Below are 26,768 nucleotides of genomic sequence, written 5' to 3' on the forward strand. Positions count from 1 at the left end.
GGCACGTTTCTGCAAGGGGGAATACCAGCAGGTCATTGTCCCCTGTCTTGGAAACATCCCAGCTCAGCTTTTCCGAGGTTAATGGAGCTGAGTTTACCTGTGCTTCGCGAGCCCTCCTACCCTTCTGGTTACACACAGCAGCTTCCCTACTAGCCACTGGCTCTATTCCTGAAACAACCCTCTCACTGTACCCAGGGGTATCTTTCCCACTTCCCAGGTATGGGGCAGCCTGTGCAGGGTTGATTCTCAGTTCTGCGTGGAAAGCCAAGCTTTCCATGGCAGTCCAGGACACCTTCCTGAGCCTGACCTTCCCTCCCAGACCCGCAGGTTCTGTGGCTGGGGTGGTGCCACTGAGGTTCTCAGGAGAGGCATCCGTTATCCAGTGACGCTGGAAAAATGCACTCTATGGAGGATTCTCAGTGTCTGGAGGGAACCCCTGCTGTGTTCCTGTATCTGTTCTTGTGTGGCTACAGTAAGGAGGGGGGTTTGGGGGGAAAGCTGCAGTAAGGGACACTCTCTCCCTATCTGACAGTTCTACAGTGCACACAGGACCCACCGGGTCACTTATTATACCTGGTACCACATTTCCCACAGTAGCGCAAGACATCACATTATCAACAGTAACATCAATATCATAACCTGGGGAGACATCCTGTAATACCTGCAAATTAGCCTGTGCATCTTCCACAACACATGGGGCCCAACCTGCTGGCTTACAATTGCACCATGGCATACCCGCTATATCTGGATCCCATTGTCTCTGAGCAGGAATGGGGTTATCTGAGCATGTTGTCACCATTAACATATTGGCAGGTACATGCTCTGCCTGCAACCAACTCAGATCTGTCCCATTTGTGCAGTTAGCATCCCCTGGCACCATGTCACAACCAGACATCACTGGAGGAACAGGGTTAACTTCTAGCACAGCAACATGAATGACATCACCAGCAGCACTCCTACCACTGGTGAGTGAGGGTGTCTCATCCCCAAATAGATTAGGGCATTCATTTAACCCCACAAACTGGCAAGGATTACCCACTATACCTGTCTCTAACTCACCCTCCACCTCCACCGAAGGTACGGCACTATCACAGATCATCCCAGGGGCTTCACACAAAATAACAACATTGCAATGTTCAGCATGGTTACATACTACCTGAGATGCATCATATGGATCAGAAGGGTTAGCGACAGTGCGGACAACATTGACAGATATGTGTGGAGTTAATAAAAGTCCCACATCAGTAGTCCCACACATACTTGTGTGCATACAGTCAGAAAGTCACATTCCTATTTTCGATATAGTCTCTTCCCTGCATACTTTCACTATGCAGTCAGCCTCTTCCGGCAACAAATCTGGAGCAACGGGTGGGAACATGCTGCTCACATCTTCCAGCAGTTTAAACTGGGCCTTGTGATGTGAGGTCTCCTGAGCAGGCTCCATGACTGCTGTAGTAGGCAGAGGCACCTTGCCCTGGTGGGGCACCCCTGGTGAGAGGAAGCTGCTGACATCCTCAGCTTCTGCTTCTCTTAGCAGTTTAAACTGGAACTTTGCTTTCAGAGCTGGTAACAGCAGCTTTTCTAGGCGACGCCACTCCGCACCTATCCGGCGGCACTGATCTCCCCAAAATGGGGTATCCAGCTTTCTCCAAGCATTGACCTCCTGCTGCACAAATTTGTAACATTGTCCCAGTTCTCTCAGCAGCACCCAAGGAGACGCGGATGTACCCCAGAAACGAAATGCTGCACGATACTGGCTGAAGGCATTGCACTCATCGTCCCTGGCCTGGGTGAGCTGCGTGATCATCTCCCCACGAGTATGGTTGTGGCAGGAGATACCTTGCAGCTGGCATTCTTCCGTTAGTTCCTCTGTGCTCAGTAGGGTAAACATATCATCATCCTCCACTGGGTCAATATACCCACTGGGCTCTTCTGGTGCTGTAGGGGATTGGTACTCTGCAGTCTCCCTGACTGCCACACATCCTACAGTCTCCCTGGTGCTAGCAGAGATGTCACCTCTCTGAGCATCGGTTGTAGTGTCCAGGGCCAGCTCATTACTCCCAACCAAGCTGACACTCACTTGGCTTCCTCTGTCTGCTTCCGAGACAGGGAACTGTGCATGACGCGGTCCGGTGAAATTCGCGTCAGCGGTGATTTGGGACCTCTGTCCCTTGTTAGGCTCCCCATGATTGATAACAGAGTCCACATCATGATCCAACATATTATTTACTTCCGCAGACAGTAAAAGTTCAGTACGAAGCCCATCTCCTGCTAACTCAGTAGCCACGGCAGATAAAGTGTCACGTAAAGGTTCGCCATCATGATGCTCTGTATCATTCTCCACTGGTTCACCAACAGCGATCAGGCCTCTGAGCCTCCCCAGCACCAACTGGTGCTCACGCTCAGCCTGACGCTCTGCAGCCTCAGCCTCTCGTACGGCTTTGCGCTTCTCAGCCTCTCGTACGGCTTTGCGCTCCTCAGCCTCTCGTACGGCTTTGCGCTCCGCAGCCTCTCTGTCGACAATGCCTTGGCAGAACTGCACCAGCTGCAAAGCGAATACGGGGTTCACATTCTTCATTTGCCTGATAGCAGTTAGAAGGTAACTCTGCAGTGTAGACTTGCTGGGTCCAGCAGAAGGGTTTAACCCTGGCGCGGCATCGTTTGTACTGTCCAGTGCTGACTGAGCCCCTGGGGTAGGATTGTCCATGGACTGGTTTCCTCCAGCAGCTAGAGTCCGATCGGCATCCACTAGTGCCTGAATCAAATGTTTTCTACTCTGGCCAGACCAAGGGATATTCCTCTGCATACACACGACCGCCAGGTCATCTCTCCTCATCTGCTGGTAATCAGCCATCCTGAGTCTCACACTTGTCAAATAAAATGATAGGAAAGAAAAACAAGAGAAGGGAGGGAACAGAAATTGCATCCACTGTGTGACTTTTAAAACTATAGTAAAGCTCTGAGTTCTGATTCTGGTGATGTGGGTGTTTCTCACAAAATTCTACCCACACTCACTTAAGTTCTTAAAGAGAAAAATAAATTCTCCATCCCACCGCTTGCCACCAAATGTCACGGACCCACAGGTCGCCTGCTGCGATACATCAATCTGAGCAGCGCTGGCCGTGACTGGGGTTCACTCAGGACACTCGGGTCCTTTCCTTGAGGTACACTGCCACCAGCCAAAACCTGATTTTAGCGCCTGAAACTGCGCAAGGGGCGGCTTGGCTCGCCCCTGACCACACAATACAAGATAACAATGGTAATGTTTTCCAGCCTTTCTCTTCTGAGGCTAATGAGTCTTAGGAACACAGAACCAGAACTGGGAATATGTATTATTTATTCCTAGAAATACTACAGAGCTTTAAACAAAATGGTTACAAGACATTACAATGATTTTAAAAGTACACACAAAGATTAAATGCAATTTCAGAGATAAAATAAAAAGGGGAAAAATGACAGAACCGTTTCTTACACGTAAGTACCAATCCTGACGTGGGGGGTTCTCCACAAGAAATCTCTGGTCGCTTACAGCCTGTTTGCTACACCCCCAGGTAAATGACACTGACTATAGGGAGAAGGGTCTTAGTTATACCTTGAAGACTCCCTCATCCCTCCCACCCTTGGGATTTTTAACTATTCCCTTGCTGAGCCTAGTGAAGGTCCCTAGATATAGGATCTTTCCCATAAAGAATTTGTCCCTGCTTTGAAGTAGATTTTATACATTCCTCAAGTGATAAGAGGTAATTTAGTGGTTGCCAGAGCAACTTTGGCCTGTTGGCTGGACACTATTGCTCTCCCCCCCAATCTGGTTTATGAGGGGTCTCAGATCTTATCTTACATCCTACCTCCAGAGGAGTCCACAGATGGCTACACTCCCTGGGTCACCAATAGTCCACACACATAATACATGACCTGTTCTGATTTCCCACATAATAATCACAGGCGGCATGATTTTACCAAACATACCAGACATACATTGATTGAACAGATAATCATAACAGGAGGCATACGTTAATTTGATCGATCACCTGATCTGATCGTTACACCTCCCCCTTTTAAAATGGCGCACAGAGGCGGTGATCCACGTCACCGTCTCATCAGTGCGCTATTAACTACATCACCTGGACAGGTAGCAGTGGTCTCTGTGCTGAGACAGACTGCCACTGATTCTGCGGGATCTGTACTAACACTTCACTATACTTGACGTCTGTCATGGCACCACCTGTCGCCATAGCCGTGGCTAGGGTGGGCAATGGGCATAGTCCCTGTCCCTCTCACAGGAGATGGCAAACTAAAAGCACACAGGTGTCCTCGAACCCATAGTCTGTGAGCACACTGATATAGTGGGAGCTGTGCCCATCCCGGCTGGTATTGACACAGCCCACCACAGCTGTGCGTCGGACTCCTGGACACGGATTCTCCCCTGCAGCTGGCAGTTTGGCCTTACTCACTGAGATCAGTACCAGACCATTCCGCCACACCCCAAACGGCCATCCCCCTGGGACTCGTAACTCAGCACGTTTAACTATACCACAGGTGTGGGGCGTTCTCCCAGCACTATATACAGACTTAAAAATGTCTTCCCAGCACCTCTCCTGAGCTGACTGATCCCCCCTCCCCTTCACTGGGGGGAAGGTCCACTCACTCAACACCTCACACCTCATCCTTTTGTGAGGAGATTCGCCCTCTGTGTCTGGGTGTGTGAATTGTGAAGGGGGGCACGTTTCTGCAAGGGGGAATACCAGCAGGTCATTGTCCCCTGTCTTGGAAACATCCCAGCTCAGCTTTTCCGAGGTTAATGGAGCTGAGTTTACCTGTGCTTCGCGGGCCCTCCTACCCTTCTGGTTACACACAGCAGCTTCCCTACTAGCCACTGGCTCTATTCCTGAAACAACCCTCTCACTGTACCCAGGGGTATCTTTCCCACTTCCCAGGTATGGGGCAGCCTGTGCAGGGTTGATTCTCAGTTCTGCGTGGAAAGCCAAGCTTTCCATGGCAGTCCAGGACACCTTCCTGAGCCTGACCTTCCCTCCCAGACCCGCAGGTTCTGTGGCTGGGGTGGTGCCACTGAGGTTCTCAGGAGAGGCATCCGTTATCCAGTGACGCTGGAAAAATGCACTCTATGGAGGATTCTCAGTGTCTGGAGGGAACCCCTGCTGTGTTCCTGTATCTGTTCTTGTGTGGCTACAGTAAGGAGGGGGGTTTGGGGGGAAAGCTGCAGTAAGGGACACTCTCTCCCTATCTGACAGTTCTACAGTGCACACAGGACCCACCGGGTCACTTATTATACCTGGTACCACATTTCCCACAGTAGCGCAAGACATCACATTATCAACAGTAACATCAATATCATAACCTGGGGAGACATCCTGTAATACCTGCAAATTAGCCTGTGCATCTTCCACAACACATGGGGCCCAACCTGCTGGCTTACAATTGCACCATGGCATACCCGCTATATCTGGATCCCATTGTCTCTGAGCAGGAATGGGGTTATCTGAGCATGTTGTCACCATTAACATATTGGCAGGTACATGCTCTGCCTGCAACCAACTCAGATCTGTCCCATTTGTGCAGTTAGCATCCCCTGGCACCATGTCACAACCAGACATCACTGGAGGAACAGGGTTAACTTCTAGCACAGCAACATGAATGACATCACCAGCAGCACTCCTACCACTGGTGAGTGAGGGTGTCTCATCCCCAAATAGATTAGGGCATTCATTTAACCCCACAAACTGGCAAGGATTACCCACTATACCTGTCTCTAACTCACCCTCCACCTCCACCGAAGGTACGGCACTATCACAGATCATCCCAGGGGCTTCACACAAAATAACAACATTGCAATGTTCAGCATGGTTACATACTACCTGAGATGCATCATATGGATCAGAAGGGTTAGCGACAGTGCGGACAACATTGACAGATATGTGTGGAGTTAATAAAAGTCCCACATCAGTAGTCCCACACATACTTGTGTGCATACAGTCAGAAAGTCATATTCCTATTTCCGATATAGTCTCTTCCCTGCATACTTTCACTATGCAGTCAGCCTCTTCCGGCAACAAATCTGGAGCAACGGGTGGGAACATGCTGCTCACATCTTCCAGCAGTTTAAACTGGGCCTTGTGATGTGAGGTCTCCTGAGCAGGCTCCATGACTGCTGTAGTAGGCAGAGGCACCTTGCCCTGGTGGGGCACACCTGGTGAGAGGAAGCTGCTGACATCCTCAGCTTCTGCTTCTCCCAGCAGTTTAAACTGGAACTTTGCTTTCAGAGCTGGTAACAGCAGCTTTTCTAGGCGACGCCACTCCGCACCTATCCGGCGGCACTGATCTCCCCAAAATGGGGTATCCAGCTTTCTCCAAGCATTGACCTCCTGCTGCGCAAATTTGTAACATTGTCCCAGTTCTCTCAGCAGCACCCAAGGAGACGCGGATGGACCCCAGAAACGAAATGCTGCACGATACTGGCTGAAGGCATTGCACTCATCGTCCCTGGCCTGGGTGAGCTGCATGATCATCTCCCCACGAGTATGGTTGTGGCAGGAGATACCTTGCAGCTGGCATTCTTCCGTTAGTTCCTCTGTGCTCAGTAGGGTAAACATATCATCATCCTCCACTGGGTCAATATACCCACTGGGCTCTTCTGGTGCTGTAGGGGATTGGTACTCTGCAGTCTCCCTGACTGCCACACATCCTACAGTCTCCCTGGTGCTAGCAGAGATGTCACCTCTCTGAGCATCGGTTGTAGTGTCCAGGGCCAGCTCATTACTCCCAACCAAGCTGACACTCACTTGGCTTCCTCTGTCTGCTTCCGAGACAGGGAACTGTGCATGACGCGGTCCGGTGAAATTCGCGTCAGCGGTGATTTGGGACCTCTGTCCCTTGTTAGGCTCCCCATGATTGATAACAGAGTCCACATCATGATCCAACATATTATTTACTTCCGCAGACAGTAAAAGTTCAGTACGAAGCCCATCTCCTGCTAACTCAGTAGCCACGGCAGATAAAGTCTCACGTAAAGGTTCGCCATCATGATGCTCTGTATCATTCTCCACTGGTTCACCAACAGCGATCAGGCCTCTGAGCCTCCCCAGCACCAACTGGTGCTCACGCTCAGCCTGACGCTCTGCAGCCTCAGCCTCTCGTACGGCTTTGCGCTTCTCAGCCTCTCGTATGGCTTTGCGCTCCTCAGCCTCTCGTACGGCTTTGCGCTCCGCAGCCTCTCTGTCGACAATGCCTTGGCAGAACTGCACCAGCTGCAAAGCGAATACGGGGTTCACATTCTTCATTTGCCTGATAGCAGTTAGAAGGTAACTCTGCAGTGTAGACTTGCTGGGTCCAGCAGAAGGGTTTAACCCTGGCGCGGCATCGTTTGTACTGTCCAGTGCTGACTGAGCCCCTGGGGTAGGATTGTCCATGGACTGGTTTCCTCCAGCAGCTAGAGTCCGATCGGCATCCACTAGTGCCTGAATCAAACGTTTTCTACTCTGGCCAGACCAAGGGATATTCCTCTGCATACACACGACCGCCAGGTCATCTCTCCTCATCTGCTGGTAATCAGCCATCCTGAGTCTCACACTTGTCAAATAAAATGATAGGAAAGAAAAACAAGAGAAGGGAGGGAACAGAAATTGCATCCACTGTGTGACTTTTAAAACTATAGTAAAGCTCTGAGTTCTGATTCTGGTGATGTGGGTGTTTCTCACAAAATTCTACCCACACTCACTTAAGTTCTTAAAGAGAAAAATAAATTCTCCATCCCACCGCTTGCCACCAAATGTCATGGACCCACCGGTCGCCTGCTGCGATACATCAATCTGAGCAGCGCTGGCCGTGACTGGGGTTCACTCAGGACACTCGGGTCCTTTCCTTGAGGTACACTGCCACCAGCCAAAACCTGATTTTAGCGCCTGAAACTGCGCAAGGGGCGGCTTGGCTCGCCCCTGACCACACAATACAAGATAACAATGGTAATGTTTTCCAGCCTTTCTCTTCTGAGGCTAATGAGTCTTAGGAACACAGAACCAGAACTGGGAATATGTATTATTTATTCCTAGAAATACTACAGAGCTTTAAACAAAATGGTTACAAGACATTACAATGATTTTAAAAGTACACACAAAGATTAAATGCAATTTCAGAGATAAAATAAAAAGGGGAAAAATGACAGAACCGATTCTTACACGTAAGTACCAATCCTGACGTGGGGGGTTCTCCACAAGAAATCTCTGGTCGCTTACAGCCTGTTTGCTACACCCCCAGGTAAATGACACTGACTATAGGGAGAAGGGTCTTAGTTATACCTTGAAGACTCCCTCATCCCTCCCACCCTTGGGATTTTTAACTATTCCCTTGCTGAGCCTTGTGAAGGTCCCTAGATATAGGATCTTTCCCATAAAGAATTTGTCCCTGCTTTGAAGTAGATTTTATACATTCCTCAAGTGATAAGAGGTAATTTAGTGGTTGCCAGAGCAACTTTGGCCTGTTGGCTGGACACTATTGCTCTCCCCCCCAATCTGGTTTATGAGGGGTCTCAGATCTTATCTTACATCCTACCTCCAGAGGAGTCCACAGATGGCTACACTCCCTGGGTCACCAATAGTCCACACACATAATACATGACATGTTCTGATCTCCCACATAATAATCACAGGCGGCATGATTTTACCAAACATACCAGACATACATTGATTGAACAGATAATCATAACAGGAGGCATACGTTAATTTGATCACCTGATCTGATCGTTACAATATATATATATATATATATATATATATATATATATATATATATATATTTATATATATATTAGTCACACACACACACACACACCAATCATAGTATCTTATGCATCTTATGTATGAAGCCAGGCACTCCACAGCCTTTTCAATACATTTTAGTAGCAAAGATGTGAATTCTGACGTTCGGGGTCATAGAATACCTTTACATCTATAGAGAAGGTTTCAATGCTTCTAGTGGGGTCCTGGGAAGTTCCCCTGGCTGCAGCCCCCTAAATATACCCCGATCCCACATCAGGGCTGTGTGTAGGGTATTGGACACCACGCATTGGTGCCAGGGAGAAGGCACAAGCAGGGCCGGCGCCACCACTAGGCAGCTCTAGGCATTTGCCTAGGGCGCCGGCCACTGGAGGGCAGTACTGAGCCACCGAGGAGACCAGGAAGAAAGCTGTAGCAGCAGGCGGGATACCCAGCCAGGAATTCAACCAAGCAGCGAACTGCCAGGTGAGTCCGTACGCCCCCCGCCCCCCCCCCCCCCCCTGCATGGAGCCCGGCATTGCAGGACAGCAGCAATGTGCTGCCCCCCCTGCTGCTCAGCCGCAGAGTGCCCCAGGTGACCCCCCCGCCCGCACACCACTACCGCTCCACCACTACCGCAATCCCTCCCCCCTGGCTGGGTGTCCCGTCCTTTCTTCCTGGTCTCCCCTCTGCAGTGTCAGAGCGTGGTGGGTCTGGTGCCCGCTAGACAACCCCCCCACCCCCGGCGGGCGGGCGAGTGGAGGGGGGGGCGGGTGATTTGGGGGTCGCCTAGGGAGCTGGCAGGGCTTGCACCGGCCCTGGGCACAAGAAGCAATGAACATATAATCCCCTTGGCAATGAGCATGCAACCCCCCTCCCCCTGACAACAAGCATATAGCTCCCCCCAGGCAACTAGCATGTGACCACCCCCCTTGGCAATGAGCATGTAACTCCCTAGAAATGAGCATGTAATTTCTCCTAGCAATGAGCATGTAGCTCCCTCTAGCAACAAGCATGTAATCCCTAATAGGAATGAGAATGAAACCCCTGGCAAGAAGCATGTAGGTAAGCTTCACTTACTGTATGTGGCATAATATGTAATAGGCATTACGGTGTGTAGTGTAATGTGTAGTAGGCATTACGGTGTGTTGTATAATTAGTAGTAGGCATTACGTTGGGTGGCATGATGTGTAATGGGTATTACAATGGGTGGCATGATGTATAATGGGCATTACAGTGTGTTGCATTATGTGTGATGGGCATTATGGTGTGTGTCATACTGTCATTATGTGTAATGGGCATTATGTTAGGTGGCATTATGTGTAATGTTATGTGTAATGGGCATTACAGTGTAAATTTTTGAAGAGCGCCTTCATCACACACTGTCCCTGTTTCTGGTGTATGTGTGGGGGAAATGATTAATTCTGAAGTGCATATAAATACATGTCACCTATTTAGTTTGCATTGACGCCCAATAGGAGGTCATGGACACGCCCAGTAGGCGGTAATGGACACACCCAGTAGGTAGTTATGGACACGCCCCTCCAATGGTGCACCCCCTAATAAAATGGGCTGCGCACGCCTATGTTCCCAGTGCTGCAACTGGGGGCATGATGCATGTAAGTGCCTTTACTGCAGGTATTGTGTGTAAGCGGAGCTGCTACTGTGCGTATTGTGTGGAGGAGGAGATAATACTGTAGGCATTATGTGTATAGAGGGTGCTACTACTGCGGGCATTATTATGTTTATAAGGGGAGCTACTATTGCAGGCATTATTGTGTGTATAATGGGTGCTACTTCAGAGGCTTTTTGTGTATAAGAGACACTACTATCATGCGTATTATTATGTGCATATGTAGCTCTGCTACTCGTGAGTGTTATTATGTGTATAAAGCGTGTTACTACTGTGGGCATTATCTGTGTATAAGGGGTGCTATTCAGTGGCGTAACTATAGCACCGCAGCCCCCGCCACCGCCCGGGGGGGCGCCCTGTGCATATGTGGGCGCCGGGGGCTGCGGTGCTATAGTTACACCTCCCCCCAATCCCCCGCAGGCTTACCTATTTCGCTGGTCCCGGTGACGCCGTTCTTCTGCTGAGGACCACTACAAAATGGCCGCCCCCATACAGCAGACAGAAACTGTCTGCTGTATGGGGGCGGCCATTTTGTGGTGGTCCTCAGCAGAAGAACGGAGCCGCCGGGACCAGCGGGGGATTGTGGGGGCTTGCGCGGGGGGCGGGGTGCCCAAAATGTAGCTACGCCGCTGGTGCTATTACTGTAGCTATTATATGTAAAGTGCACTATTGTGTAGTGTAAAGTGAATAAGGGTCTCTACGCGTGTTGTTTAATGTGAATAAGATTGTGCTACTGTGTGGCATAATTTGTAATTACTCCAAAGGCATTTTTCAGCACATGCCTCTGGCATGCACTGTCCCTTTGTAAAGTATGGAAGGGCGCCGAACACCCTAGCACTGGACCTGGGACCGAGGACAAGCCTGCTGAGGGGAATAAAATGAATATCGAATGCAGCCATATGCGTGCGCACGGGGGGGAGGGGGGGGTCTGGGGTGCCTAATGTCCAGGACACTCATTTTCTGGCTCCTGCAGTGATCGCCAATAGGACTGACTAATGATCAATGCTGCTCTATTACATTGCCTGTTACTCATATATTTTCATAACACTGAGGCTTATAGACAGCATTGGATGTGCCCGCATCTCCGTCAGCCATTCCAGACCCTGCATGATGATGTACGCATACGCATGGCTCTGCCCTCTGTGCTGCTCTCCTCCATTGTCTGCCTTCCCTGCTGTCAGTGGGGATCCGTGAGCACTGCAGTACACCTGCCCTGGCCCTAGGAGTCACCCCTCACTCTCCCTAAGTCAGGCATGTCCAAACTATGGCCCTCCAGCTGTTGTGAAACTACACATCCCAGCATGCCTTGCAATAGTTTTAGCATTGCCTAATAGCAAAACTGTGGCAAGGCATGATGGGAATTGTGGTTTCACAATAGCTGGAGGGCCATAGTTTGGACATACCTGCCCTAAGGTACAGCTCACACTTCTTCCTGTCCCCGGCTCCCTTACACTTTAAAACGCAGCATCCTGCCTCTTTCTTTTAACCCACCTTTAGTCGGCTCCTGAGGATGGGCTGAGACTCATGGACCAGTGTTGTATGAATGCCCCCAGGCTAAAGTTTGCCAGCCAGCCCCTGAATGTAACCGCACAATGTGACTCTATTACATCACGCTGTGCACACACATGCCCTCTCTCTCCTGTGCCATGTCATTGGTGAGAAGGCGGAGGATTATATAGCATATAGCCTTCCTCTTAGAAGGACATGTTCAACACTGGCAGGCGGAACACTGACCCAAAAAGCGAGGGGGTCAGGGGAAATATAAGTGATCATAATTCAATATTTAAAATGGCAAAAATATTTTTCCAGCAGTGCACACCCTAATATAATGCACTGCGCATGCCTATGAATGCAGTCTGTCCTCCCCCTAGCCTGATACTGTGGCAATGGACTGGTACAATTCTATTTATGGACATTATGCTGTTTGGCATAATGTGTAATGGGCATTACAGTGTGTGACATAATGTATAATATGCATTATGGTGTGTGGTATAATGTTATGGACATTAAAGTGAGTGGCATAATGTGTAAGGGGCATTATGGTCTGCGGCATAATGTGTAATGGGCACTACAGTGTAAAAAATAATGTGTAATGGACATTAGGGTACAGTATGTGGCATAATGTGTAATATGCATTATGGTGTGTGGTTTAATGTGATGGACATTACGGTAAGGGGCATTATGGTCAGCAGCATAATTTGTAATGGGCACTATGGTGTACAACATGTATAATGGACATTACAGTATGTGGCATAATGTTTAAGGGGTGTTACGGTCTACCTGGTGCAGTGTGTATAAGTGGCACTGCTGTGCGGTGTAATGGGAATTACGGACATTACTATGTGTAATGTGAATTGGTACTATTATGTGGCCATGCCCCTTCCCATGAAGCCATGCACCTAAACTTTTGGTGCACCTAGGGCGTGCACTATGCCTATTTGTGTATGTGTGGGTGGAGGGAAGGGGGTTCCATTTCCCCTTCTGGCACGAGGCACCAGAATGTCTAGTTATGGCATTGTTGCACATGGCCATTGCAGCCAGGGAATGGAAAGAACATGGGCTGCACCAGACAGAAAGTTAAGGCCCTTCTCCCACCCTGCACCCCCCTCTCACTCTGAGTGCTCTCCCAGTACTAGATAGTCTAAGGCAGTGGTCAGGGAACGCGGTCCTCCTTACCCCACGCAGTGCATGTTTTGCAGGTCTCCTCACAGAATCACAAGTGAAATAATTAACTCCACCTGCAGACCTTATAAAATGTCTCTGTGAGTAATTAGTACACCTGAGCACCTGCTGGGTTACCAGCAAAACATGCACTGTGTGGGGTAATGAGGACCGAGTTCCCTGACCACTGGTCTAAGGGATCCTACTTTTGTGTTATAAGGGTTATATGGAATGGTACACTACACTTTAGGACACACACCCTTTTCCAGAGTGCCTTTGGCATGTGCATAGTTACGGCCTTCACTTTTACATACCTTCATTATTTCCACTTCCACCACTGCACATATCAGACTCCGCCCCTCAACAGACCCCGCCCCAATTAGGGCTGGTTCCAGAAATTTCCCGGCTGGTTTTCCATCCCAATCCGCCCCTGAGTATGTGTGTGTAAGTGTGCTTGGCAAGGTTGCCAGATCATTCCTTTAATAAGCACACACATGTATTACACAGGTCCTTCACTGCCAGTTAGTGCAACAGCCATATAATGACAGTTGGTATGAACTTTGACACTCCCAACCATACCAACTGTCATTACATCCCATGAGCAGTCAAGAACCTGTGTAATTCATATGTGTGGTTATTAAAGGGATGATCTGGCAACTCTGGTGCCTGGGTGATTAATAAACTTTTACTTTCATGGTGTGTGTCTTTATTTTACTATTTATTTTCCTGTGAAAATACAAGTACCAGAGGGCATTTTAATGCTCCACTTTCTAGTACTTGTGGTTCTCCAAATACCAGCATAGAGGGGAGGCTTGTTGGAAATTGTAGTTACACTGAAAAACACAATATTTATTATAATTTTACACAAAAAGTTATTAATTCAGCAACCACCATCCAGGGCTGGCGCCACGGGATTCATTCCTGGCCCTTGGTTGCCCTGGAGAGGGGGTGCCTCCCATAGGGACCCAGCCAGGGCTGACTAGTTGGGGGGGGTTAATGCCACTACCGTAGGCACTGATAGAAATGTGTCCCCCAGCTGTGGCATTACCTTGCTGACTAGTGGAGCCCAGTGTTGGTTTTAAAAGTGACGAGGACCCCTACATCTTGTATCCCCCATATGTTTGGAACCAGGACAGGACCAGTGCTGGTTCTCTCACCTCTCCTCCCCTGCAAGTTTGAATCAGTTAATTGAAAGCTGCTGGTGGCTGACTCCCCCCTCCTAGCAGAACCATAGAGAGGGCCGGCGCCACCACTAGGCAGCTTTAGGCATCTGCCTGGGGCGCCAGCCACTGTGGAGCCACTCAGCCGCCGCTGCTCCCCCCTCCCCCCCTCGAGTGACAGCGGTGGGAGGGAGGATGGAGATGAGCAACACTCCCCTCCCCCTGCAACCAGTGCTGCAAGAGGCGGTACAGGGTGGTACGGCGTACCACTAAAACATAGGGTGCCTGTACCCCGTACCGCCATAAGAAATTACCCCCCCCAGAACATTGTGCGCATGCGCGCATATGTAAGTGACGGGGGGGCGTGGCCTGTACAGGTCCACTGCCCCCCACCACAGAAGATTCCCTATGGAGGCGAGGGGCGTGTCTCTCCTTCACTCCCTCCCCTCCCTTAGCAGCAGCAGCAGCGGTGCGGAGGGAGGCAGCGGCTGGAGCGGAAGAGAGCAGGCTGCAGCAAGCCAGCAACCAACAGTGAGTTGTGCTGTTCTGCAGCTGGCACTGTGGGGGGGGGCATATCTGGCACTGTGGGGGGGCATACCTGGCACTGTGGGGGCATATTTGGCACTGTGGGGGCATATCTGGCACTGGGGGCATATGTGGCACTGTGGTGGGCATTTGTGGCACTGTGGGGGGCATACCTGGCACTGTGGGGGGGCATATTTGGCACTGTGGGGGCATATCTGGCACTGTGGGGGCATATATGGTTCTGTCTGGCACTGTGGGGGCATATGGCTGGCACTGGGGGCATATGTGTGGCACTGTGTGGGCATATCTGACACTGGGGGCATATCTGGCACTGTGGGGGCATAACTGGCACGGGGCATATCTGGCGCATATGTGTTGCACTGTGGGGGGGCATATCTGGCACTGTGAGACGCAAATCTGGCACTGTGGGGGCATATCTGGCACTGGGGGCATATGTGTGGCACTGTGGTGGGCATATGTGTGGCACTGGTGGGCATATGTGTGGCACTGTGGGGGGCATATACAGTGGTGCAAGTATGACGGTACGGGATGTTACGGCGTACCAGTAAAAGATATATTGTGGGTACCCCGTACCGCCATAAAAAATGCCCCCAAAAGTAGTCAATGCACATGTGCGCATATGTAAGTGGCGGGGGCCGTGGTATCCGCCGCCCCGCCACTGCTGAAAGCGTTCAGAGGGGAGCACATTGCGCGTCTCTCCTTCCCCTCCCTGTGTCCCTGTGTCACTGTGACACAGACGCCTGCTCACCAATCAGAGCTCGCTGGGTGGCAGCCAGTCAGGAACCAGCCCGCGAGATAGACGGCAGGGCAGGAGAGACAGAAGATGCGCTCCCCTCCCCTGGGAAGAAGCAGGCAGCGGTGGCGGGGGACGAGAGTACCTGACCTAACAGTGAGTTGCATCTGAATACTGTGGGGGCATTTATGTGTGGCACTGTGGGGGCATTTATGTGTGGCACTGTGGGGGCATATGTTTGGCACTGTGGGGGCATATGTTTGGCACTGTGGGGGCATATCTGGCACTGGGGGCATATGTGTGGCACTTGGGGCATATGTGTGGCACTGGGGGGCATATGATATCTGGCACTGGGGGCATATGTGTTGCACTGTGGGGCATATGATATCTGGCACAGGGGGCATATGTGTTGCACTGTTGGGCATATGATACCTGGCACTGTGGGGGGGCATATTTGGCACTGTGGGGGCATATCTGGCACTGTGGGGGCATATATGGTTCTGTCTGGCACTGTGGGGGCATATGGCTGACACTGGGGGCATATGTGTGGTACTGTGTGGGCATATCTGACACTGGGGGCATATCTGGCACTGTGGGGGGCATATCTGGCATTGTGGGTGCATACCTAGCACTGTGGGGGCATAACTGGCACGGGGCATATCTGGTGCATATGTGTTGCACTGTGGGGGGGGCATTTCTGGCACTGTGAGACGCAAATCTGGCACTGGGTGCATATCTGGCACTGTGGGGGCATATCTGGTACTGGTTGGCACTGTGGGGGCATATGGCTGGCACTGGGGGCATATGTGTGGCACTGTGGTGGGCATATGTGTGGCACTGTGGTGGGCATATCTGTGGCACTGGTGGGCATATGTGTGGCACTGTGGGGGGCATATACAGTGGTGCAAGTATGGCGGTACGGGGTGTTACGGCGTACCAGTAAAAGATATATTGTGGGTACCCCGTACCGCCATAACAAATGCCCCCAAAAGTAGTCAATGCACATGTGCGCATATGTAAGTGGCGGGGGCCGTGGTATCCGCCGCCCCGCCACTGCTGAAAGCGTTCAGAGGGGAGGGGAGCGCATCGCGCGTCTCTCCTTCCCCTCCCTGTGTCACTGTGACACAGACGCCTGCTCACCAATCAGAGCTCGCTGGGTGGCAGCGAGATAGACGGCAGGGCAGGAGAGACAGAAGATGCGCTCCCCTCCCCTGGGAAGAAGCAGGCAGCGGCGGCGGGGGACGAGAGTACCTGACCTAACAGTGAGTTGCTGCTGAATACTGTGGGGGCATTTATGTGTGGCACTGTGGGGGCATATGTTTGGCACTGTGGGGGCATATCTGGCACTGGGGGCATATGTGTGGCACTGGGGGCATATCTGGCACTGGGGGCATATGTGTTGCACTGTGGGGCATATGATATCTGGCACTGGGGGCATATGTGTTGCACTGTGGGGCATATGATATCTGGCACTGGGGGCATATGTGTTGCACTGTGGGGCATATGATATCTGGCACTGGGGGCATACTGTATGTGTTGCACTGTGTGGCATATGATATCTGGCACAGGGGGCATATGATATCTGGCACTGTGGGGGCATATGATATCTGGCACTGTGGGGGCATATGATATCTGGCACTGTGGGGGCATATGATATCTGGCACTGTGGGGGTATATTAGTAATGGGCATCAGTTGTGCGGTGCAATGAGCATTATGGTGTGGGGCATAATGTGTAAAGGGCATTATGGCATGGGTCATATGTATTGGGTGTGTGACGCGTAACAGGCATTACTGTGTAAATTATGGCCGTGTGCCTTTGGCGTGGAATATTCTAGCCACTCCCCTAGTGTCATATGACCACGCCCCTAACCACGCCCATTTTCCCGCGGCACAGTACCACGAAGTCGTTTTTCCTACTTGCACCACTGCCTGCAACTCTCCCCCCATCGAGCCGCTGCCGCATCTCCCCCCCCCCCCCTGGAGTGAAGCGGCACCTGTGCTTCCCTCAGCCAGGGGCATAACCAGGAGGAGGGGATTAGTGCACACAGTAGGGTAAGTGGGGGCTGGATAATTAGTACCTCCTCTTGGTGCCCCTGGGTATGTTTTGTATGTATGTTTTTTTATAGTTGTCAGTGTAATAGAAACAGTGTAGAAAAAGAGATTGAAATACAGTATATGCCGTTAAGAAATATTTGTGTTCCCAATAGGACAGGATGACCGTAACACTTTAGAGCAAAGACAGAATACAAAACTTAATTTCACTTGCAGAGGTGTCACTCTAATCATTGTCTATATTCTAACTATGTGTTACTGTACCTTGCTTGCACATCAGATCTGGACAGATAATCTCAGGCTCTGTCAAAACATATTAAATTACATTTATTTTTGGATATATACTCCATTTGGTTGACAGTAAAATAAAATATTATTCGGTACTTGTGTATTATCACGGCGCCCCCGAAATTAAGTCGCATGATTTTTCATCGCATCGCATGCCATACACCCGATGCACAGCGATGCGATGCGATTTAAGTCCCCTATACGATTTTAAATTGTGTAAGCACCCTAATGGGTGCTTACAATGTTAAATGCACCCCCACGCCACCCCCCAGTATGAACGTGAACTCGAAGCGTGGCGAGTGCAGCGAGCCCGCGAGGGGCGGCGGTACGCGTCCTCCGACCTTTTCATACCCCCACTATCCACGTCGAAGTGGAGTTGATTTTATATAGTGTGGAGAGCGCAGCGTATTACTTTACATGTATTCTGCGTCCCCTCACGGGGCTTGCTGCGCTCGCCACGCTTCGGGCTCGGAGGCTCGCTGCGCTCACCACACTATATAAAATCAACTCCACGCCGACGTGGATAGTGGGGGTATGAAAAGGTCGGAGGACGCGTACCGTCGCCCCCTCGCTGGCTCGCTTTGGGTTCACGTTCATACTGGGGGTGGCGTGGGGGTGCATTTAACATTGTAAGCACCCATTATGGTGCTTATACAATTTATAATCGCATTGCATCACATTGTATGGCATTGTATGCCATATACAATGCCATACAATTTTAACATTGTATGACATTGGGGAACATCGCGGCACATCGCATTGCATCGCATACCATCACATGCCTTATGGTCTGCGATGCGATGGGCGCCGTGATAATACACAAGTACCTATTATTCTATATAAAAAGCAAATAGGTGCTGAGACTGACATACCTGGGCAGATCACAGCCTCTACATTATCCAGGAACTCATCAGCAGCTAGCTCAGCATAAAAACTCAAATTCTTTACTCTGTGATTAACATTGCAGGCTATCTTTTCTAATGTTCTTCGTTCTGCGCTGTTGTTAAATATGTCCCCAATACCAATAGCATATACTTCCACTCCTGTACACAGCGACTCCAGCTTGTCTATGTCTTTAGGGTCATAACGTCCATCTGTGATTACAAGTGCAACCACTTTGCTTACAGCCCTTCCGTTTGGACGTATCAGCTTCTCATAGGTGTACTTCAGGGCTGAGGGAGTCCAGGTTCCACCGGCCAGCCACTCCATTGATTTTACCTTAGAAATAAAAGTAGCTTTTGAGACAATACTGCGATCATCCATTCTGATGGCCTGGACTGCACCTTGATGACTGTATTGCACTACCCCAAAGCGAGACCCTGCACACAAAAAATACATTTATTATGTATATTGTTATTCAACATAAAGCAGTACTGATGCTGTAATGGTTAGCATTACTGCCTTTCAGCTCTGATGTCATTGGTTCGATTCCCACCATGGCTCTAACTGCCATAGTTTGTATATTCTCCACGTACTTGCGTGGGATCCCTCCAGGTACTCCGGTTTCCTCCCACAATCCAAAAATATACTGATAAGTTACTTGGCTCCCAGCTAAAGTAACCCTAAAATGTCTGTGTGCATGTATATGTGGTAGGGAATATAGATTGTAAGCTCCACTGGGGCTATATTCTCTGTAAATATTCTCTGTAAAGCGCTGCGGAATATGTATGCGCTATATTAGAAACTGTTAATAAATAAATAACAAAGGATTTACTGTAATGCAGATTTGACACAAGTCAGTTTTACCAGTGGATTTTGTGTGTTTTTGCATTACACATGCTCTGTAGCCGAGCGGACTCTAGTTTACAGGTGATACTAAATCATAGACCACTCCGCCAGTAGTTGAAAGGGTGTAACTGGGTTGCTAAAGGGTGTTCGAGGATGTAACATTGGTGTTTTGAACTTTTGATGAAGTTGTGGATCATACAGGGGAGGCACCAGTGGTGTAGATAGGGGTAGGCAGCCCCAGCCGTTGCGGTGGGGGGGGGGAGCCGGCGCCACTTGGGCGCAGCAGGGTGACGGCACTCTCAAAGCTGTGCAAGCTCTGCTGCTGGGAGGAAGCTGGGTATATATACTGTTGAGCTGCCTGTAGGTGGCGCTGCAGCGCACAGCTGAGCTCCTCGGCTGTCAGGAAGCTCCTCTCTCTGTCTCCAGGACATGAGACGGTTAGGTCTAAATTGTAGTGGGCTAAAGGACCTCCTGACTTCACAGGGGAGGAGAGGGGTTGAAGAGAGGAGGAGCAAGGTCGGAAGAAGGGTCCAAAACGGACCCTCGCGGGCTTGCTTAGCTCGCCATGCTTCGGGCACGGTGGCTCACTCCGCTCTGCTTCGCTCGCCACTTGGTTACTAAAGGCGTGGATAGTGAAGCAGCAAGCCCCCCGGCCTTGCTCCTTCTCTGGGCATGGAAGGTCCTTTAGCCCACTACAATTTAGCATCTACAGACATTTGGGACTGCCTGAGAGATGGAGATTAACCTGCTATGAAGGGGTGACATGCTGATTCTACAGGTTTGTGTCCCTTGTTGTAGGTGCCAGCTTGGACAGGCGGGAGAAAAGTGTGGGCACCATTAATGTATGCTGGCCCAGTGTCTTGGTAGCTACAGTGGGAAGGGGGAGGACAGTGGCTGGGTATATGGAAACTGAGTGCCCTCCATTGCATGTGGGGGGTTATTGTCAGGACTCGCACGGGTAGCTCCGGCGCTAGCCCGGCGGTTTCTCTGCAGCACGTCCCGGCTGTTGCTTGGCAGCCGGGACGCCGTCGCGTCACTGGACGTGGCCGCGTCATCATGCCGCGACATCCGGCAGACGCCGCCATGCGCCCAGGTCCGCCTCCTCAGTCTCTTCCCCCACGGCCGCAGCGGTTGCCTAGGCGACGGGGGACGCCAGGCAACCAGGCGGAAGGGGAAGACTCCGGCTCAGCCGCCCGCCCAGGTGATCAGCCGCAGCTGCTCACCATTGGCTGGCTCTCTATTTAAACCCTTTCACCCGGACACTCAGACGCCGGTTATAGTTCTGACCTTGCGTCCTGAGTGTTCCCGGTTCCTGGCTGTCTAGTCCTGTTCCTGCCTATCTGTGGGTTTTCAGCTGCAGCATCCAGCGTTCTTATCCACCTCCTGGCTTCCATCCTGGAGGTAACCTGCCTTGCCTGCAGCAGTCACTGTTCTCAGATAAGTTGGGATTTCTCCCTTACCTTCTTGCTCTGAGATCACTGTGTATTTATATATTGTGTCATCTTCATAGTGTATTGTTACACCTGAATCCCACGGTACTACCCTGTGGGGTCCACACTCGTTTTCTGATATTGTGTCATCTGAAGTGTATTGTTACACCAGTACCCCCCTTGGTTCACTAGTATTCTTTTCTTATTGTGTCAACTCATATGTATTGTTACATTCACTGGTAAACGTACCACCCCAGAAGTTTCCTAGTCACGGGGCGTCCCTCACCCTCCCCCTTAGGGCTGGGTTGTCCTCACCTGTTGGTTCAGTTAGTTTTACCCTTGTTCTCTCCTGGCCTCGGCGGATGGGTTGTCCTTACTTAAGACCTGCCTGTAGCGGAGTGGGGCGGACCTAATTCGGCCTTCAGCCGAGACGGGCCCAGGTGAAGCCTAGCCCTGCACTCGTCCGTCGATTCCAGGTGGAGGCAACGGAGTTAGGGTTGGTGAGGACACCCGTGTCCATAACATTTGGTGAGGACACCCGTGTGCATAACAGTTATTTGCTTTAGTGTTTTCTTTAGTGTTTGTAAGTATGCTGTATGTGTGTATGTATGCATACTTTGTGTGTGTGTATGTATGTCCTTTGTGTATGCTATGTGTGTCTATAGCTTGTGTATGTGTATAAATATCCTGTGTGTGTGCATGAATGGTATCTGTTGCCTGTATGCCATGTGTGTATGTGTATTTCCTGTGTGTGTATGGTATGTGTGCGTGTCTGTATGGCATGTCCTGTGTGTATATATGGTATGCGTGTGATTACTGTATGTGTGCATGTATGTCCTGTTTGTAAATATGTATGGTATGTGCGTGTATGTGTGTCTGTATGGTATATGTGCATGTATGTGATGTGTGTCTGTATGTATGGAATGTGTGCATGTATGTCCTGTGTGTCTGGTATGTATTAGAAACATTTCTGGGTAACGCAGGACCTCTCGACAATAAAATATGTGTATATGTTATACACACACTTAAGTACCCTGGGCCCTCCAGGGCCTTAATCCAGTTCTGAAGGGGGGGGGGGGGTATATTCTTTGTGGATTGGCACTCACCCTAAAGGTCCGTACATACTGGCCATTTTTGCCCAGAGTGTATGGATAACAATGATGGGTAAAATTGCAGGGCAAAGAAATGCTCAATGCATACACACTGACTGTTTTTTTCCCCCCGTTTTGGCGATTTTCCCCAGGGGTAGATGATCCCCATAGCGGGATGCTATGGAAAGCCAGCCACTCCGCCGCTCATCTGCTGGTAATACCAGCAGATGAGCGCTTGGGCCAGTGATTATGCAGGAGTGCATCACCACTCATTGCTGCCCTGTACGCACAGACGAGTAAACTGAGCGGCAATCAGCTCAAAGTCGCCAAGTGTGTATGGGCCTTTACACTCCCTGCTGGCTCTGGTACCCTCCACTAATTTCTATATATATATATATATATATATATATATATATAGATTCGAAGGTGCGGCACTCTCAGCTACTTTTTGAAGAACGTGAAGCAAGAACCGGTGGCTTTACAACGTTTCAAATTTTATTTCATTTGTCGTCAGGATCCTGACGACAAATGAAATAAAATTTGAAACGTTGTAAAGCCACCGGTTCTTGCTTCACGTTCTTCAAAAAGTAGCTGAGAGTGCCGCACCTTCGAATCTACATTTAGCAAATTATATTGCTGTGAAGGCACCGGCTCATTACACTGTGGTCAACTGGAGTGCCGTACCCTGGTCTTCATATATATATATATATATATATATTCAAAATAGAATAGAGGAGCGCTCCATAGTGTAAAACAGTTTTAATAGGTACATAAACAGCACAGGGCAAAAGTGCCAGATGAGACTCGTACCAGACAAATAGCAGCAGTGGGCTGGTTACCACGTGATTCAATAATATAAATACCCAGGCATGAGCACCAACCGTCGTCCGGAGCGCTGATGTACGTCCACGATCACCCGCTGGAAACAGTGTGCCGGGAAGACAAGCAGGGACAGACGCCGGAGGGACCAGCCAGGAACAGCAGCGGGTAGCGTCACCAGGTCACTCTCTAACGCATTTCGTATAACACTTCGTCAGAGGGCGTGACTGGTGACGCTAGGCCGACTGAATATATCAGAAGACCAATCACATAAATTAGTGAATACATCATGACAGGTGGAAGCAAGTAATTAAAGCCTGTGAGTGTACACTGTCACTATAAGGCCCGCAAGAAAAAAACTAAAAGCAATCTAGACAATGTCATTACATAAAATTATGCAAACAATATATAAACATACAATTAAGTAAAAAAATGAACAAAGTCAATATTTATAAAAGTCAAAATAATTAATGCCGCTAATAACAAGAATTTATATTATTAAAAATTAACTGAAAAATCAGCCCCAATATTTTTTTTTTTTTAATTGAGTCAATAATGAGGTAAATGTAAACCGTATATAAAACATGATACATATTAAAACAAAAGTACATACTATTGATCTATGAAGGGGGTTATTTCATACCCTTCGTTTAAGCCGGCAGGAGATAGAGTGTTAAGCGTGATTATCCAAAAGGTTTCACGTCTTAATAACTTGCGGTCTCTGTCCCCACCTCTTTTACCAACGGGAACCATCTCGATTGCAGTGACTTTAAGACCAGTTGGATCACAATTGTGTTTGTTCTTAAAGTGTCTGGGGACACTATGATTAGTGACCCCATGTTTGATATTTCTCATGTGTTCCAAAATACGTACTTTTAATGTACGCTTGGTCTTACCTACGTATTTGGAACCACATGGACAAACAAGTAAATAAATAACAAAAGAGGAATTGCAATTGATGAATTGGTTTATATTAAACAAGGGAAGAGAATCTAGCTGAAATGAAGATCTTTTATGGATGAAGGGGCACACTTTACACCTGCCACACGAGAAGCATCCCTTCACACTTAAAAAGGTATTAGAGGATTGTGTGGGAGTATTTGGTTCCAGTTGGCTTCTAGAAACCCAAGCGCTAATAGTCTTTGCTCTTTTATATACAATTCTGGGTCTGTCACCTATGTGAGCCCCTAGCACGGGGTCACATTTAAGGATATGCCAGTTTTTATTCAAAATTCTAGAGATTTTCCTTTCCCCTTCATTATACTTTGTAATAAACAGACAATCAGATTTACTTCCATCATTAGTCTGTTTCTCTTTATATTGAAGGATGTCTTCACGATCAGAGGCTTTAGCCCTACTTAAGGCAGAATCGACAATTTTGGCAGGATAGCCACGTTCCCTAAACCGCTGTACATAAATCTGAGATTGTTCATCAAACATATCATTATTAGTACAATTCCTGCGTAACCGAAGGAATTGGGAGTAGGGGATGTTGTCCTTCCAGGGTTTGTAGTGACAACTCTCATAGTCCAAATAACTATTGCTGTCAACAACCTTGAAGAAGGTATAGGATTCGATATGGGCAACCGATGAACCAAGGGATAATGTGTTTCTCTCTAGAGACCAGACTAACAGAAATGACAACTGGAAACAGGTGCCGTACAAAAACAAAAGAACTCCATATAGACGAGGACCACAGAGAGACCCCAAATATAATAGATTCCCTGAACGAGAACAAAGGGGCTTTGTGCACAACAACAGATTTGAGAGGTTACGCTCATTTGCTGATGATTGTGACAATAGTAATAATTTTTTAGAAGCAGGAACATCTGCGCATAATCACAGACCAGAAATCAGACCTCCTCGTACCCCCATCAGTCAAAAAAGGGGAAGAGGGGAAAGAGAGGATCAGGACTTAGTCGAAAGACAATCCAAAATGAGATCCCTGCATTAGTTCCCAATACGAGAGGTATTTGTAACCTTTCCAAAAAAATCCTCACACCAACAGAAACTATGGTGCTTAAAAAGGGTTTATCTTTTGCACCAACTGCTGCACCGTCTAAATTTGACCTATACATTGATTTAAATCTCTATGTACGTAAATTAACTTTGAAGCAACACTTTTTACGTAAATCTGACGCTATGGTAAAAAATTGGGAAACTGACACCTCTCTGAGTGGTCTAAAACTTAAATCTACTTACTTCCCTATTGAATCTAAGGGCCCATATATAGATCTGTTTTCAGATCTGGCTAAAAAGGAAATTGACAAGCTTGATATTAGCAATAAATCATCCAATAATAATCTTTCAAGAAAAGAATTTGCTGCCCTAAAAAATCTGTCTACTAATACAGATATTGTTATAAAGAGGGCGGATAAGGGGGGGGGGTATCGTTATCTTGGACCGACAGGACTATGTAGCAGAGGCGCATAGACTTCTGGGAGATACCAACTCGTATCGGAAACTTGATGCGGACCCCACTAACCCTTTTCTGTCTAACCTACAAAACCTTCTAAAAAGGGGCTTGGACTCGAGTTATTATTATAGATGAATATAAATATTTAAATAATTGTACACCTAATATTGCAACTTTTTACCATCTCCCCAAGATCCATAAATGACTTGATAAGCCACCTGGACGTCCAATCGTCACAGGAGTTGGCTCCCTGACTTCCAGAGTGTCAGAATTTGTAGACTCAGTGATTAAACATTATGTGCCCCTTTTGGACTCCCATGTTCGTGATTCTACACATATGCTTCAATTGCTAAAACACATCAACTGGGAAAGTGGCTTTAATTGGGCTACCATCGATGTCCAATCACTTTATACGGCTATTCCGCATGAAGGTGCCATTTCCACTATTAGAAATGTGTTGATGAAAGACTCTAAGATTTCTGTTGATACTAAAGAGTTTATCTGTGACTGTCTTGAGTTTGTTCTTACTTATAATTATTTTGAGTTCCTGGGGGATTGGTTTTTACAGGTGTGGGGGACGGCGATGGGCACGATTTGTGCCCCCAGCCTAGCAAATCTTTATATGGGAGAATGGGAAACAAAAATGTTAGCAGATCCATGGGCTTCTAAAATTCATTTTTTTCGTCGCTTTATTGACGATATCATCCTGATTTGGAGTGGTAACAAGGAAGAGTTCGACCAGCTTATGCAAGAGATAAACATTAACATTTAATTTAAAATTTACATCTAACTTTAATGCTGTTAAAATTGAATTCCTTTATCTGGTCTTGAGCGTTGAAAACTTTCCTTCGGTTGCCCATATCGAATCCTATACCTTCTTCAAGGGTGTTGACAGCAATAGTTATTTGGACTATGAGAGTTGTCACTACAAACCCTGGAAGGACAACATCCCCTACTCCCAATTCCTTCGGTTACGCAGGAATTGTACTAATAATTATATGTTTGATGAACAATCTCAGATTTATGTACAGCGGTTTAGGGAACGTGGCTATCCTGCCAAAATTGTCGATTCTGCCTTAAGTAGGGCTAAAGCCTCTGATCATGAAGACATCCTTCAATATAAAGAGAAACAGACTAATGATGGAAGTAAATCTGATTGTCTATTTATTACAAAGTATAATGAAGGGGAAAGGAAAATCTCTAGAATTTTGAATAAAAACTGGCATATCCTTAAATGTGACCCCGTGCTAGGGGCTCACATAGGTGACAGACCCAGAATTGTATATAAAAGAGCAAAGACTATTAGCGCTTGGGTTTCTAGAAGCCAACTGGAACCAAATACTCCCACACAATCCTCTAATACCTTTTTAAGTGTAAAGGGATGCTTCTCGTGTGGCAGGTGTAAAGTGTGCCCCTTCATCCATAAAAGATCTTCATTTCAGCTA

The 26,768-nt window shown here is 48.5% G+C and overlaps 1 protein-coding gene across 1 annotated transcript in view; it reads right to left on the bottom strand.

Annotated features, from left to right (window-relative positions):
* LOC146080738 (collagen alpha-2(VI) chain-like) overlaps positions 1–26,768 on the bottom strand; it is a 191,619-nt gene that overhangs the window by 12,270 nt on the left and 152,581 nt on the right. The window contains exons 4-5 of the mRNA XM_083188344.1: positions 18,712–19,158; positions 17,816–17,854 (exon numbers count right to left, since the gene is read on the bottom strand). Of these exons, the coding sequence (XP_083044470.1) occupies positions 17,816–17,854; positions 18,712–19,158 (486 nt within the window). The remainder of the gene's footprint in view (positions 1–17,815; positions 17,855–18,711; positions 19,159–26,768) is intronic.

This window comes from Crinia signifera, chromosome 5 (assembly GCF_055691185.1).
Source record: "Crinia signifera chromosome 5, ASM5569118v1, whole genome shotgun sequence".
Lineage (NCBI taxonomy): Eukaryota > Metazoa > Chordata > Amphibia > Anura > Myobatrachidae > Crinia > Crinia signifera.